We start from the raw sequence: 13,268 nt of genomic DNA on the forward strand, positions 1-13,268 counted from the left end.
AAAAGAAAGTGTGCTTAGTGATCAGCTACAGAGGGGGGGTGGCAACCACAGCCAGGGCAGGTCGCACAGAGGACTCGAAAGACAGGCCTCCAGGGCCAGCATCCCATATGGGCACCCGTGAGTCCTGGCTGCTGCACTTCCGGTCCAGCTCTCTGCTGTGGCCTGGGAAAGCAGTAGAAGATGGTCCAAGTCCTTGGGCCCCTGCACACACATGGGAGACCCAAAGGAAGCTCCTGACTCCTGGCTTCGGATCGGCTCTGCTTCTGTCGTTGCAGCCAATTGAGTAAACCAGCAGATGGAAGACCGCCCCCCCCCCCACCTCCCGGTAACTCTGACTTTCGAATAAATAAAATCTTAAAAAAAAAAAAAAGAGGCCATGTCCTATTCCTTAATCTGATGATGGGCCTGAAGTGCCCAACTGTTCCTTTACGTCTGCGTTTTGTTCTTTTTTTTTTTTTTTTTTTTTTTTTTTTTTTTTTTTTAAGTAGATTTCCTCATTCAGATCTTGAAGCTTCGTGTCTCACATCCCAGCACTCAAACTGAGGAAGCCCCAGAACCCGGGCTCGCCAGGCCTCCCAAGCCCGGGCCCAGCCACGCCTCTTCCCAGGAATGCCGCGCTCTGCCGCACCCATCCAGGTCTCACCTGCTCTGCCAGGTCAGCTCCCCACCCCACCGCCTGCTGCTGCTGAGGTCGCTCTGGCCCTGAGGCACTTGGGACGCCTGCCTCGTCACTCGGACCCTCTGAGTGTCTCACTGTGGACCCAGTGTGCACTCTGTGCATTTGCTGTGTTGCAGGGTTGAGTTGTGGGTCACCTGTGAGCAGTGGGGATCTCCTATGACTGGCAAGGAAGTAGAGGATCTTTTTTTAAGATTTATTTATTTGAAACAGTTACAGAGAGAAAAATCTTCCATCCACTGGTTCACTTCGCAAATGGTCGCAACAGCCAGGACTGGGCAGATCCAAAGCCAGGAGCCAGGAGCTTCTTGCGGGTCTCCCACCTGGGTGCAGGGGCCCAAGGACTTGGTCCGTCCTCTGCTGTTCTCCCCTTGCATAAGCAGGGAGCTGGATCAGGAGTGGAACAGCCGGGACTCAAACCAGTGCCCATACAGGATGCTGGTGCTGCAGGCAGCAGCTTAACCCATTACACCACAATACCAGCCCCAGACTGATTGATTTAAAAGGCAGAGCTACAGAGAGAGAGAGAGAGAGCTCTTCCATCCACTGGTTTACTCCTCAAGTGGCCGCAACAGCCTGGGCTCAGCCATACCAAAGCCAGGAGCCCGGAACTGCATGCGGGTCTCACGTACTTGGGTCATCTCCCGTTGCTTTTCCTAGGTGTGTTAGCAGGGAGCTGGTGTCCGGCATCACAGGCAGTGACTTAACCCACCGTGCCACAATGCCAGCCCGGCCTCACTTTACAAATGTGCATACAAAAACCCAAAGGGAAAAATTTGCCTGAAGGAATTCCTGGAGCACAACACCTGGCTAATGGGAAGTGCTCAATAAGCAATAGTAGCTATTTTTTAAAAATATGTGTTTGAAAGAGTTAGAGAGAGAGAGAGAGACAGAGACCTTCCATCCACTGGTTCACTCCCCAAATGGCTGCAATGGCCGGGGCTGGGCCATGCTGAAGCCAAGAGCCTGGAACACCACCTGGGTCTCCCACGTGGGTGCAGGGGCCCAAGCACTTGGGCCATCCTCGGCTGCTTCCCCAGGCACCTTGGCAGGGAGCTGGAGCAGAAGTGGAGCAGCTGGGACTTGAACCAGCACCCATATGGGCTGCTGGCTCCACAGGCGGCAGCTTTCCCCCTGCGCCACAGCACCGGCCCTGTAGTTGTGTCTGAGTTGGAGGGAATAGACTCAGTGTTACAAAGGCAGGGGAGAAGCCCTGAGTGTGGTTTGACTCAGGAAAAACAGGCTGGGCACCGACCTATGACATCACTCCCCCCGTAACACTACATCCACAGCCTAGTGTCTGCGCAGCCTGACAGGGAGGCGAGGCTTTCTCCCTCCCTCCAGTACCTGGTGAAGCCCGGATTGGCCTTCGCACCCAGACGGAACAAGTGGATTGTGTTTGGGGACACACGGCAGTTAGGGAAGCCTCTGCCTGTCCGGACCGTGAGTCCCAAATCGGGCTGGCATGGAAGTACAGCCAGCTAGACTGCTGCCTGCGTGCTATGCCAGCGTCTCCTAACAGAGCGCCATTTCAAGTCACGGCTGCTCTGCTTCTAACCCAGCTCGCTGCTAATGCACCTGGGAAAACAGCAGAGACGGCTGAAGGGCTTGGGCCCCTGCCACCCACGTGGGAGACCCCGATGGAGTTCCAAAGCCCTGTGCAGGGAACCAGCAGATGGAAGATGTCGCTCTCTGTTAGGCTACCTTTCAATAGAGCTTTAAAAAAAATGATGTGAGGATATTACAAACACCCTTGCACCACTGGCCTAACAGCTCAGACGACAAGGGCAGACTCTCAACGCTTACGCAGCCGCAGAACGTAGCCTGTGTGGTCCTGCATCCTTGCAACCATCTGGGTGTGTAGAGCTCCTCCCACGGAGCAGTGGCGAGCGCAGCACCATCCCCTTGGCCGGGAGGACCCTGCTGTTGACACTGCACAGGCCCACACACACCCATGGCTGGGCCACAGCCTGGTGAGTGGGCAGCAGCCCTCGGAGCAGGAGGCCACCTGCTGCCACACTGGGCGCCCCTTGTGCTGCTGATGGAGAACCCCGCGCCCTGCAGTCGCACCTTGGAGAGATGCGAGGGTCGTGAACATCGTGCACTCTGCCTGTCGTGAGTCCCTCCACCTCTCTCCCCTGTGCCTCTCGTCTCCAAATCCTGACTGCCAGCCCCTGCCAGCCACTGCCTGCACATCAGGTGGGAGTAGGCCCCAGCCAGGTCTGCAGTGGGTACTGGCCCCATCTCTCCCTCCGGCACAGCTTTCAAAGCCACTCCAGAGGGGCTAGGGGTACCAGCTGTCCCCTCACGGGCGTCCCCAGCACCCTGTGGGCTCGTCCCAGGACTGGGGGCACCAGCTGTCCCCTCGCGGGCGTCCCCAGCACCCTGTGGGCTCGTCCCAGGACTGGGGCACCAGCTGTCCCCTCGCGGGCGTCCCCAGCACCCTGTGGGCTCGTCCCAGGACTGGGGGCACCAGCTGTCCCCTCGCGGGCGTCCCCAGCACCCTGTGGGCTCGTCCCAGGACTGGGGGCACCAGCTGTCCCCTCGCGGGCGTCCCCAGCACCCTGTGGGCTCGTCCCAGGACTGGGGGCACCAGCTGTCCCCTCGCGGGCGGCCCCAGCACCCTGTGGGCTCGTCCCAGGACTGGGGCACCAGCTGTCCCCACGCGGGCGGCCCCAGCACCCTGTGGGCTCGTCCCAGGACTGGGGCACCAGCTGTCCCCTCGCGGGCGGCCCCAGCACCCTGTGGGCTCGTCCCAGGACTGGGGCACCAGCTGTCCCCACGCGGGCGGCCCCAGCACCCTGTGGGCTCGTCCCAGGACTGGGGCACCAGCTGTCCCCTCGCGGGCGGCCCCAGCACCCTGTGGGCTCGTCCCAGGACTGGGGCACCAGCTGTCCCCATGCGGGCGGCCCCAGCACCCTGTGGGCTCGTCCCAGGACTGGGGCACCAGCTGTCCCCAAGCGAGCGGCCCCAGCACCCTGTGGGCTCGTCCCAGGACTGGGGCACCAGCTGTCCCCTCGCGGGCGGCCCCAGCACCCTGTGGGCTCGTCCCAGGACTGGGGCACCAGCTGTACCCTCGCGGGCGGCCCCAGCACCCTGTGGGCTCGTCCCAGGACTGGGGGCACCAGCTGTCCCCTCGCGGGCGGCCCCAGCACCCTGTGGGCTCGTCCCAGGACTGGGGGCACCAGCTGTCCCCTCGCGGGCGGCCCCAGCACCCTGTGGGCTCGTCCCAGGACTGGGGGCACCAGCTGTCCCCACGCGGGCGGCCCCAGCACCCTGTGGGCTCGTCCCAGGACTGGGGGCACCAGCTGTCCCCTCGCGGGCGGCCCCAGCACCCTGTGGGCTCGTCCCAGGACTGGGGCACCAGCTGTCCCCTCGCGGGCGTCCCCAGCACCCTGTGGGCTCGTCCCAGGACTGGGGGCACCAGCTGTCCCCTCGCGGGCGTCCCCAGCACCCTGTGGGCTCGTCCAGATTCAAGGCCTGTGCCTGCTTTCCCTGCGCTCGCTGACCACGTGTGCGCCCCTTGACGGTACCAGCAGAGGGAGGGATACATGAGGAGGTCCCTGTACTTCTGAATCTGCCCAGCACCTGACACTGCCCCTGCACGCCTGACCAGTCCTGTGGCTCCTGGGCCACGTACGGCCTGGGCCTGCCAGGGCACTGGGGCAACCTCCCACCATTCACCCTCCTCTGCGCTCTGTCCCGTGCCCCACCAGGGGTCAGCTGCCATTGACTGCCAGGGTCCCATTGCCCACTCGGGAGTCCTATGTCCAGGCCACGCCTGACGCTGGCGATTGTGCGGGAGTGAGTGCGCACTCAGAGGGAAACGGTTAATGCAGGCACCACTGGCAAAGGAGGGCAGGGAAACCAGCAGGAGCCTCGTGGTGCCCCAGGGCCACGACCCAGGGAGCCAGGAGCACCCCATGCCTGAAGCAAGAGGGCCAGGGCAGGGGAGGGGAAGGAGGAGGTGACCTGAAATAGCTGAGGACCTTGGTGGAGAGGCCCAGCCCTCGGCCACCCCGCAAGGAGGGAGAGACAGCACAGCTGCCCAACTCCGTCCCCTTCCTGCCCTCTGATGGCCACAGGGGCCTCCCGTGGGCCAAGTCCAGCAGGAAACCAGTGGGCAGGGAGAGGCTGCTGGAGGGCAAGGGGGTGAGGAGCAGGCAGCCGCCACCCCACCCCACCCAGCCTGCACCGACAGGGCCTCTTCCCGCTCCCGGTCTGAGGATCCCGACGTGAGGCTTGGAGCAGGGCTCCCTCCACGCTCCAGAGCCAGCAGCCCATTTCAGCCATGCAGGGCTCACTGTGCCCTCGGACTCGGGTTGGGACACGGGCCCTGGCTGACCCGCTCCTGTGCCGGAGGGTGGCAGAGGCCCTGCGGGGGCAGGTGTCAGGTGGAGCCTGCCAAGGCCCCTGTGTGCGTCTCCCCCAGCATCCAGGGCCGCGCTTCTCCACCTCCCTGTGTCCCTGAATCCCGTGGGAGGCCACTACAGTGCAGGGTCCGCTGAGTGCGGCCTGAGTCCATCCTGCGATCCCCAAGGACAGCGGAGACCTTGAGGCCCCCGGCCCAGGGACGCACTCCGGGGGGCAGGGTGCCACGGCAGCACAGGCCGACGTGGTCGCCCCCACCACAGGCAGCGATGGAGCTCCGGAAAGGCGCCGCTCCGCCTCAGCGAACGTGTGGAAAACACCCCGGGATCTGTGATCCAAGATGAGGAAAAGGAAAATCGCATTCGAGTTCACATAGTTTACATGTTGAGGTGACGTGTACAAGGAGATTGGTACTACTCTACTGTCGTTGATGACATTCTAAGTAGACAACTGAAATCAATTTCACCTGCTGCTTTTTGGCCTTCCAGTGTGGCCACCAGGAAATCTACAGTGGCCTGCGTGGTTGAGGCCAGGGGCCGTCCAGGAGGCTCCTTTAGAAGTAGACGAGGCCGGTGCTGTCCACGCACGTGCCTTCTCCTGGTGGACACGCACTCGGGGAGCCTGGCAAACCCCACAGCGCCCGAGCTGCCCTCTGAGCCTCAGGACCTCGTGAGGCCGGGGTGGGTCACCCCGATTGAACAGACGCATGCGTGCTGAGGCCGGGAGACACCGGGATGTGCCGGTGAAGCTGAGCCCAGGAGAAATCCCAGGGGCCCCGGAGTCACCACTATTCCTCACTTGTGTTTGAGCGTTGTCTGAAGAATTTGTGACTGTGCCATCGACTTCCCCGATCCGTCTTGCACATAACCACTGAACTAATCTGCACGTTCTGGCTGCAAGTTCCCTCCCCCACCCCCAAAACCTTTTATTTAAGGAGTACAAACTTCACGCATTTCCTAATTACAGCACTGTGTTCCTGAAGTTGCTGCAAGTCCTCTGCTGGCCGGGCAGCGGGCAGCGTGTGGCCTGAACTGCAGGGGCCCCGGCCACCCCTAGGGAACCTTGTCCTGCAGTGCAGTCCCCACTCCCTCCGGCGCCTCCCCAGCTGCCCGGGTCTGAAATCCTTCCCTCACCACCTGAGTGTTTTTCTCCCCTTCTTGGTCTTTGCATCTGAAGGCCGTCCTTCTCCAGAGGGCCTTCGAGACCTCTGAGCCCGGAGGTCTGTCTCCAGGACTGGCGGGCAGGGCTGCCTTCGGCCAATCTAGCGGCTCTGCCACGGAGGGCTCCGCTGCGTCACTCCTGTGTTACTCCTGGAGTATGATGCCGTCCACGCCAGCCTCCCCAAGCCAGAGGTGCACAGAGGTGAGCGGCTCTGCGTCACCTGTTGGGGAAGAGACAGCATCCTCGGTGCTTTGGTCCCTGGCACCAGCATCTGCCCTCCTGCAACAGGCTGCATGCCAGGGGTCCTCGGTCCCAGCTGCACAGCCTTGAAATCCCCTGCACACCAGGGGTCCTTGGTCCCAGCCCACCAGCCTTGAAATCCCCGGGGCTGGTTTATCTTTGTGTTCTTCTGGTCTGGACCAACAAGATAAGCAGATCTTCAAAAGTACACACAAGGTCATAAAATGACATGGTGGTCAGAATCCACACCAGGGGTTTCTGGTCAGAGAAAATGTGCATCATGAAAAAACGAGACAAGGCTGGCACTGTGGCATAATGGGCTAAGCCTCAATCTGCAGTGCCGACATCCCATATGGGCACCAGTTCAAGACTCAGCTGCTCCACTTCCAATCCCGTCTCTGCTATGGCCTGGGAAAGCAGTAGAAGTGCTTGGGCCCCTGCACCCATGTGGGAGACCAGGAAGAAGCTCCTGGCTCCTGGTTTTTGTCTGGCCCAGCCCCTACCTGTTGCTGCCATTTGGGGAGTGAACCACAAGATGGAAGGTTCTCTCTCTCTGTTTCTGCCTTTCCTCCTCTCTCTGTAATTCTGCTTTTCAAATAAATTTTTAAAAAATAATAAAATATTTTAACTTTGTCTCTCTCTCTCTCTCACTAACTCTGCCTGTCCAAAAATAAAATAAAATATTTTAAAAAACACTGCATAGACTTTGAAAACATTTGTACCAAAATACACTTATCTTTTGATTTATTTTTGACTTTTTGAAGTCACCTCATGCTTTCCTTTGATTTTTCAAAACTGTCCCTAGGGGCTGGCACTGTGGTGTAGTGGGTAAAGCCGCCGCCTGCAGTGCCGGCATCCCATATGGGCACCAGTTCAAGTCCTGGCTGATCCTCTTCCGATCCAGCTCTCTGCTACGGCCTGGGACAGCAGTAGAAGATGACCCAAGTCCTTTGGCTGCTGCACCTGCATGGGAGACCTGGAAGAAGCTCCTGGCTCCTGGCTTCGGATCAGCACAGCTCTGGCCATGCAGCCAACTGGGGAGTGAACCAGCGGATGAAAGACCTCTCTCTCTCTCTCTCTCTGCCTCTCCTTCTCTTTCTGTGTAACTCTAACTTTCAAGTAAATAAATAAATTCTAAAAAAAAAAAAAAAGCCGTACCTGACTGTCTGAGTAAAACATTAGTGTCTGTGTCCGCGGTAGATTAAGGAAGTTGGTAAGTGGTCATCTCTGCCTCAGACAACTTTACAAACAAAAAAGAGAAACGAAATGACCGTGGACTTGGAGGAGGGCCTCTGGGGTCTGGAGATTTCCTCTTTTTTTTTTTTAATGAGCTGGATCGGAAGTGGAGCAGCGGGACTCCAGCTGGAGCCCATACAGGATGCAGGCGCCGGTCTTACCGGCTACGCCACTCCACAGCGCCAACCCTTCCTCTTTCTTAAAAGATCAGCGCCGTGCAGGCCCCGCCAGAAGCCCTCGTGTGCTGAGGTCCATTTCAACTGGGACAGAGGAAATGTTTCCCACTGTTAGACCGTGCTGACCCACATCTGTCCCTTTGCCCCAGATAGCTCAGGGATGTCTTTTTTCCTTACTGTAGTAAAATACACATGACATAAAGTTTGCCATCTGAATCATTTTTTTTCAAGAGTTATTTTAAAAGAGTTATGGAAGAGCGGGCGAAAGAGAGGAAGAATCTTCCGTCCCCTGGTTCATTCCACAGATGGTACCAACAGCCTGCGCTGGGTCCGGCCAAAGCCAGGAGCTTCATCAGAGTCTCCTATGTGAGTGTGGGGGCCCAAGCACTTGGGCCATCTGCTGCTGCTTTCCCAAGCCATTAGCAGGGAGCTGGATTGGACGTGGAGCAGCTGGGACATGAACTGGCCCATATGGGTGCTGGTGCCACAAGCAGCAGCCTTACCTGCCAGGCCACAACCCCAGCCCCTACTGTGATTCCAATTTGCATCTCTGATTACTGATGGCGAGCATATTTTCATGAGCTTCTCGGCCACTTGTGGATCTTTGGAGAAATGTCTGTTCAACTCTATACACATTTTCTAAAAAAGATTTATTTTATTTGAAGGGGTTACAGAGAGGTAGAGAGAGAGAGAGAGAGAGGTCTTCCATTCACTGCCTCACCCCCCAAATGGCTGCAACAGCTGGAGTTGAGCCAATCTGAAGCCAGGAGCTTCTTCGGGTCTCCCACGTGGGTGCAAGGGCCCAAGGACTTGGGCCATCCTCCGCTGCTTTCCCAGGCCATAGCAGGGAGCTGGATTGGAAGTGGTGTGGCCGGGACTTGAACTGGTGCCCATATGGGCCGGCACGGCAGGCTGGGGCTCTAACCCACTGTGCCACAGTGCGGGCCCCTCTATGCACATTTTGAATCAGGTTGCTAACTTGGTGTTGAGCTGTAGGGCTTTTTTTTTTTTAAGATTTTACTTATTTATTTGAGAAGTAGAGTTACAGAGAGGGAGAGACAGAAAGGTTCACTCCCCAAATGGCCACAACGGCTGGAGCTGGGCCCATTCAAAGCCAGGATCCAGCAGCTTCTCCAGGGGCTCCCACAGGCGTGCAGGGCCCAAGGACTTGGCCATCCTCCACTGCTTTCCCAGGCCATAGCAGAGAGCGGGGTGGGAAGAGGAGCAGCCGGGACAGGATCGGTGCCAAATGGGATGCTGGCGCTGAGGCTGTGGCTTCACCTGCTCCGCCACAGCGGCAGCCCCAGTGTTCCTGTTTCTGCACACAGCCCTGGTGCGCCCTGAGCCCTGAGGAAGCCCGGCCTTCAGGTGGCCCTCGGAGAACCAGGAGACCTCACCAACAGAGGCAGGCCGAACTGTAGACAGCCGTACCGCAGGGTCCTGCTCCCAACCCTGTGCATGGGTGCACACACATCCACATCCACACACGTGTATACATTCTGACATGGTAAACACACATGCACGCCTACACACGTGTGCACATACAACATACACATACATACGGACACGGTAAACATACATGCACGCCTACACACGTGTGCACATACACATATACACACATGCATACTGACACGGTAAACACACATGCACACCCACATACATGTACACATATGCATATACACTACAATGGACAAACACATGTACACATGTGCACACATACACATATACACATGTACATACTGACATGGTAGACACACATGCACACCCACACCCACATGCATATACACTACAATGGACAAACACACGTACACATGTGCACACACATACACATTCACATATACACATGTACATACTGACATGGTAGACACACATGCACACCCACACACATGTACACCCACATGCATATACACTACAATGGACAAACACACGTACACACATGTACATATGTGCAGCATGCATACATGCATATATACACATGCATAAACATACAACACACACATGCTCATACGTGCACGCACACACAATACACACACACACCATTCCCAAAATAGATTACTCTTTATTACAAACTGGGATCCGGGAGGGAGAATGACAATCCGACATCTGGGGTTAACTCCTGGGATCCCAGCAGTGCCAGACGATGCCTTCTCACAACAGCTCTAAAACGCCCGACACGGAGGGGCCAGGCACGTGGCATCCACGTACATCACGAAGCTGACAGAGAGGGGCTCCATGGCCCCTGAGACCCAAGGGCAGGCACGCAGTCCCGAAGCACAGGAGACAGTCTCCCTTGGGTCCTGGGGCCGGGGTCTGTCCAGGGCCAGACACCTGAGCCCACTGTGTGGTCTGCGTGGAAGAGGGTGCAGCACAGAGCACTCTGGTGGTAGACAGGGCTGTGCCGGCCGCTCCCCCGCCGTGCAGGCCGGCAGCCGCTGCCCTCCCTGCACGCTCACGGCTCCTTCCCAGAGTCAGGCGGCAGTGACCAGGGACGGGGGGCAAAGGACGACAGCCGTGGCCCAGGTTTGTCCAGGGGGACGCCAGCACCCAGGAAGACGCGGGGGCCTGTGTGTGCACACGTGCGTCTGTGCGAGTCTGCGTGTCCATGTGGCCGGAGTCTGGGGCAGCAGAACCTCGTGTGGTCCCTGTCTGTAAGCAGACGGCTGGCTGAGGCACTCAGGATTCCCGGATGTGGCCCCAGGCGGAAGTTCTCTGCTCACAGCACAAGGCGGCCCAGCCCCAGCACACGTCCGACGGCTACAGCAGAGGCCAGGATCCCTCCACAGCCCAGCTGGGCTGAGGCCCAGACCATGGGCATGCGCACAGCCAGAGCAATGCCTCAGCTTTGCTACAGAGAACAGCCACTGCCTGACCTTCCCATGTCACTGCTCGGGCCAGAGGCGGGCGACTCGCTCGGAGCTGGCTCTACTCACGCCCAGCTGGCCCCATGGTCATGGTCCCGGCTGATAATGCAGCAGGTGGGGCCGTGTGGGACAAGAGACCCGGTGCCCAGATGGTGTGAGGCTGTAGCAGAGGTCCTGTGGGGCCGGCAGCTCCAAGAGTCAAGAGACAAAGGGGGCACCGGTGCCCACGCAGCCACAGGAGAAGCCGTGCCGGGAGAGCACAGGCAGGCGGACAGAGGCCAGCACCAGCCTCAGGGCAGGGACAAGGCCTTGGCCAGCCGGGTCCAGAACCAGGACTTGGTGCAAGGGTTGGTGTAGTCACACACGGTGATGAACCGCAGGATGCTGGGGAACTCCTTCTTCATGGCCTTGTACTTGATGGGGATCAGCCGCTTCTGATGGGCACCTGCAAGCCAGGGGGCGGCACTGGCACCAGGCCCCAGCCCAGGGCCTCCCACAGCCCTCCCCTGGCCCCACACGACACCCCCTGCAGGGGCTCCCTGCTGAGGCCCCCCTCCTGCTCCTCTGCGCTTACCTGGAGAGAGGCTGAGGGCAAACTTGGTCTGGAAGTCACACTCCCTGCTCTGCAGGTAATCGTCCGAGACGACCACCACCATCCGGCGGCACCTGGGGTGGGGGACAGCGGGCAGGCTGCTCAGCGGAGCCCAGGCCGCACAGGACCCAGCTGGGAGGGGGGCCCAGCTGTGGACGCGCCTCACGCACCTCTTCTCGATGAGCTCACTGGCGATGGACCAGACGCAGGCGCCGGGCAGGACGTCGCGGTCAGACACGCACAGCTTCAGCCGGTAGTTGGTCTGCTCCAGCTGCCGGATCATCTCCTGCACAAACTGCATGTCGCTGGGGCAGTAGCAGATGAAGGCGTCGAAGCGCTCGGGCACCTGGCCTGGGCACAGAACAGGGCCACGGGGAGGCTGGCGAGGAGCCTGGCCCAGGCGGGCTGGGGGCTGGGGGCTGGCAGCCTGCCCGGGCCCCACCCCAACCCAGAAGGACATTCCCAGGAGAGGCAAGCTCGGCCCCCAGGGGCCAGTCCCTGGTTAAAGGACACAGCAGCTCACGGGGATGTGGGGGGTGGGGGTCATCCCAATCCCCGAAAGACTCAGGGGCTTGCGCGGGGTCCCACGGCCCCTCTGCCCTGAATGCCCGCGGGGCCGCGGCCCGCTTGTCCCGCCCTTACCCAGGGGGTCATCCAGCGTGGTGATGCCAGCCAGCTCCGGGGTCCGTGGGACACTGCTGCCTACCACAGCCACCTGCAGGGGTTTTTCGCTCTCTTCCTGCTGCTGTTTCCGAATGTACTTCTGGCAGTCCTCCTCTGCGGGAAGAGAGGCGGTGACACCCCTGTGGCTGGCGGGCAGCAGCTCCGACCCACTTCCTCCCTCCACAGCTGCGGCCGTCCCTCTGTCCTGGGTCCCTGAGCCTGGAAGGAAGCCCGCCTGGCAAGACCCAGGGCGCTGGGAGCAGGGGTGCTGGAGCCTCAGCGGCTACGGCTAGGGATGGCGGCGGCCCCAAACCAGCACCATGCGCCTGTCTGTGGGCGGCTGTCATGTGAGCCACCGCGTGTGTCCAAAGCACTCTTACCCGAGCCCCCCCAGCCTGATCCTCACGGCTGGCCTGCCTGGAGGGCTCTGCCCGAGCCGCAGCCCCACCTTGCCCCCGGCCTCCTCCGCCTTTCTCCGGGCCGGGCCAGGACAGGGAACCGGGCCGCGCCCGTCTCCCTCCGCTCCAGGGCCGACCGGACGCTGACTGCCCCCGCGCCAGGAAGGGGCGCCTCACCGATGCTGGGGCGCAGCTCGGCCAGCACGTCGTCGCGGCCCAGCGCCTCCAGCAGCTCCAGCAGGCGGCCCACCGAGGCGCCGGGGCGGCTCTGCCAGGCGTCCAGCAGGCTGCCCGTGGGGTCGGCGCGTGCCTCCAGCTGCCGGATCTCCAGGTACTCGAAGCCCATCTCCTCGGCCAGCGCGCTCCAGTCGGCCGCCACCTGCGTGCGCACGTTCAGGAACAGCGCCAGGCGCCGCCGCACGCGCACGTTGAGCGCCGCCAGGGGCAGCGAGGACGCGGAGCGCGCGGGGGGCTCGGAGCTCAGGTCGGGGCCTCCCGCGGCCATGGCGAGCTGCTCCCGGGGCGCGGCGCCGGCCCGCGCTTCCTCTTCCCCTGCGCCCGCCCCGCCCCGCCGGCCTCGGCTTTCCGAGAAGCGCCGCCCCGCAGGACCGCGTCGACCGGCCGCGGGGAGGGGCCCCGGCCTCGTCCCGGGGCCGCGGGGGCCTCGCTGGGCCGGATCGGAGCAAGTCAGACCCCTCCCGCTCGCTGTCCCCGGCACGGCGCCGGCCCTGTCCTCGGGAGCCTCCGCGCTCTGCGACCCCGGCCCTGCCCCCAGGAGTTGGGCAGGGGCTGCCGGGCCCCCCGGGTAGGGCCGGGCCGGGGCTTCGGGCGTCCGAGGCTGGCCGCGGCCCTGCCCCCGGGAGTCAGGGGCGCTTGGCCTTGCGGGCTGGGGTC

At 61.0% G+C, this 13,268-nt stretch overlaps 1 protein-coding gene across 2 annotated transcripts; it reads right to left on the reverse strand.

Moving 5' to 3' along the window:
- Window positions 1-9,905: 9,905 nt before the first annotated feature.
- On the reverse strand, window positions 9,906-12,941 carry MYD88 (MYD88 innate immune signal transduction adaptor). 2 transcript variants are annotated; one of them, XM_062216220.1, is made up of 5 exons: window positions 12,552-12,910; window positions 11,956-12,090; window positions 11,484-11,664; window positions 11,296-11,387; window positions 9,906-11,166 (listed from the first exon to the last, which is right to left on the reverse strand). In XM_062216220.1, the coding sequence occupies exons 1-5, from the start codon at window positions 12,877-12,879 to the stop codon at window positions 11,012-11,014; spliced, it is 891 nt and encodes a 296-aa protein (XP_062072204.1). In that variant the 5' UTR covers window positions 12,880-12,910; the 3' UTR covers window positions 9,906-11,011. The 2 variants fall into 2 exon arrangements, with proteins under 2 accessions (XP_062072204.1, XP_062072214.1); XM_062216230.1 differs by having other exon boundaries at window positions 11,043-11,166; window positions 11,503-11,664; window positions 12,552-12,941.
- Between the last annotated feature and the right edge of the window lie 327 nt (window positions 12,942-13,268).

This window comes from Lepus europaeus, chromosome 2 (assembly GCF_033115175.1).
Source record: "Lepus europaeus isolate LE1 chromosome 2, mLepTim1.pri, whole genome shotgun sequence".
NCBI classification, from domain to species: Eukaryota; Metazoa; Chordata; class Mammalia; order Lagomorpha; family Leporidae; genus Lepus; species Lepus europaeus.

What these genes read in the sequence shown, in the direction of transcription:
- MYD88 (XM_062216220.1), bottom strand. Translation starts at nt 12,879, where the DNA reads ATGGCCGCGGGAGGCCCCGACCTGAGCTCCGAGCCCCCCGCGCGCTCC. An exon ending in CGAGCTGCGCCCCAGCATCG is followed by an intron (nt 12,091 to 12,551) that starts GTGAGGCGCCCC and finishes CTCTTCCCGCAG; the next exon opens with AGGAGGACTGCCAGAAGTAC. An exon ending in TGCCCTCAGCCTCTCTCCAG is followed by an intron (nt 11,167 to 11,295) that starts GTAAGCGCAGAG and finishes CCTGGCTTGCAG; the next exon opens with GTGCCCATCAGAAGCGGCTG.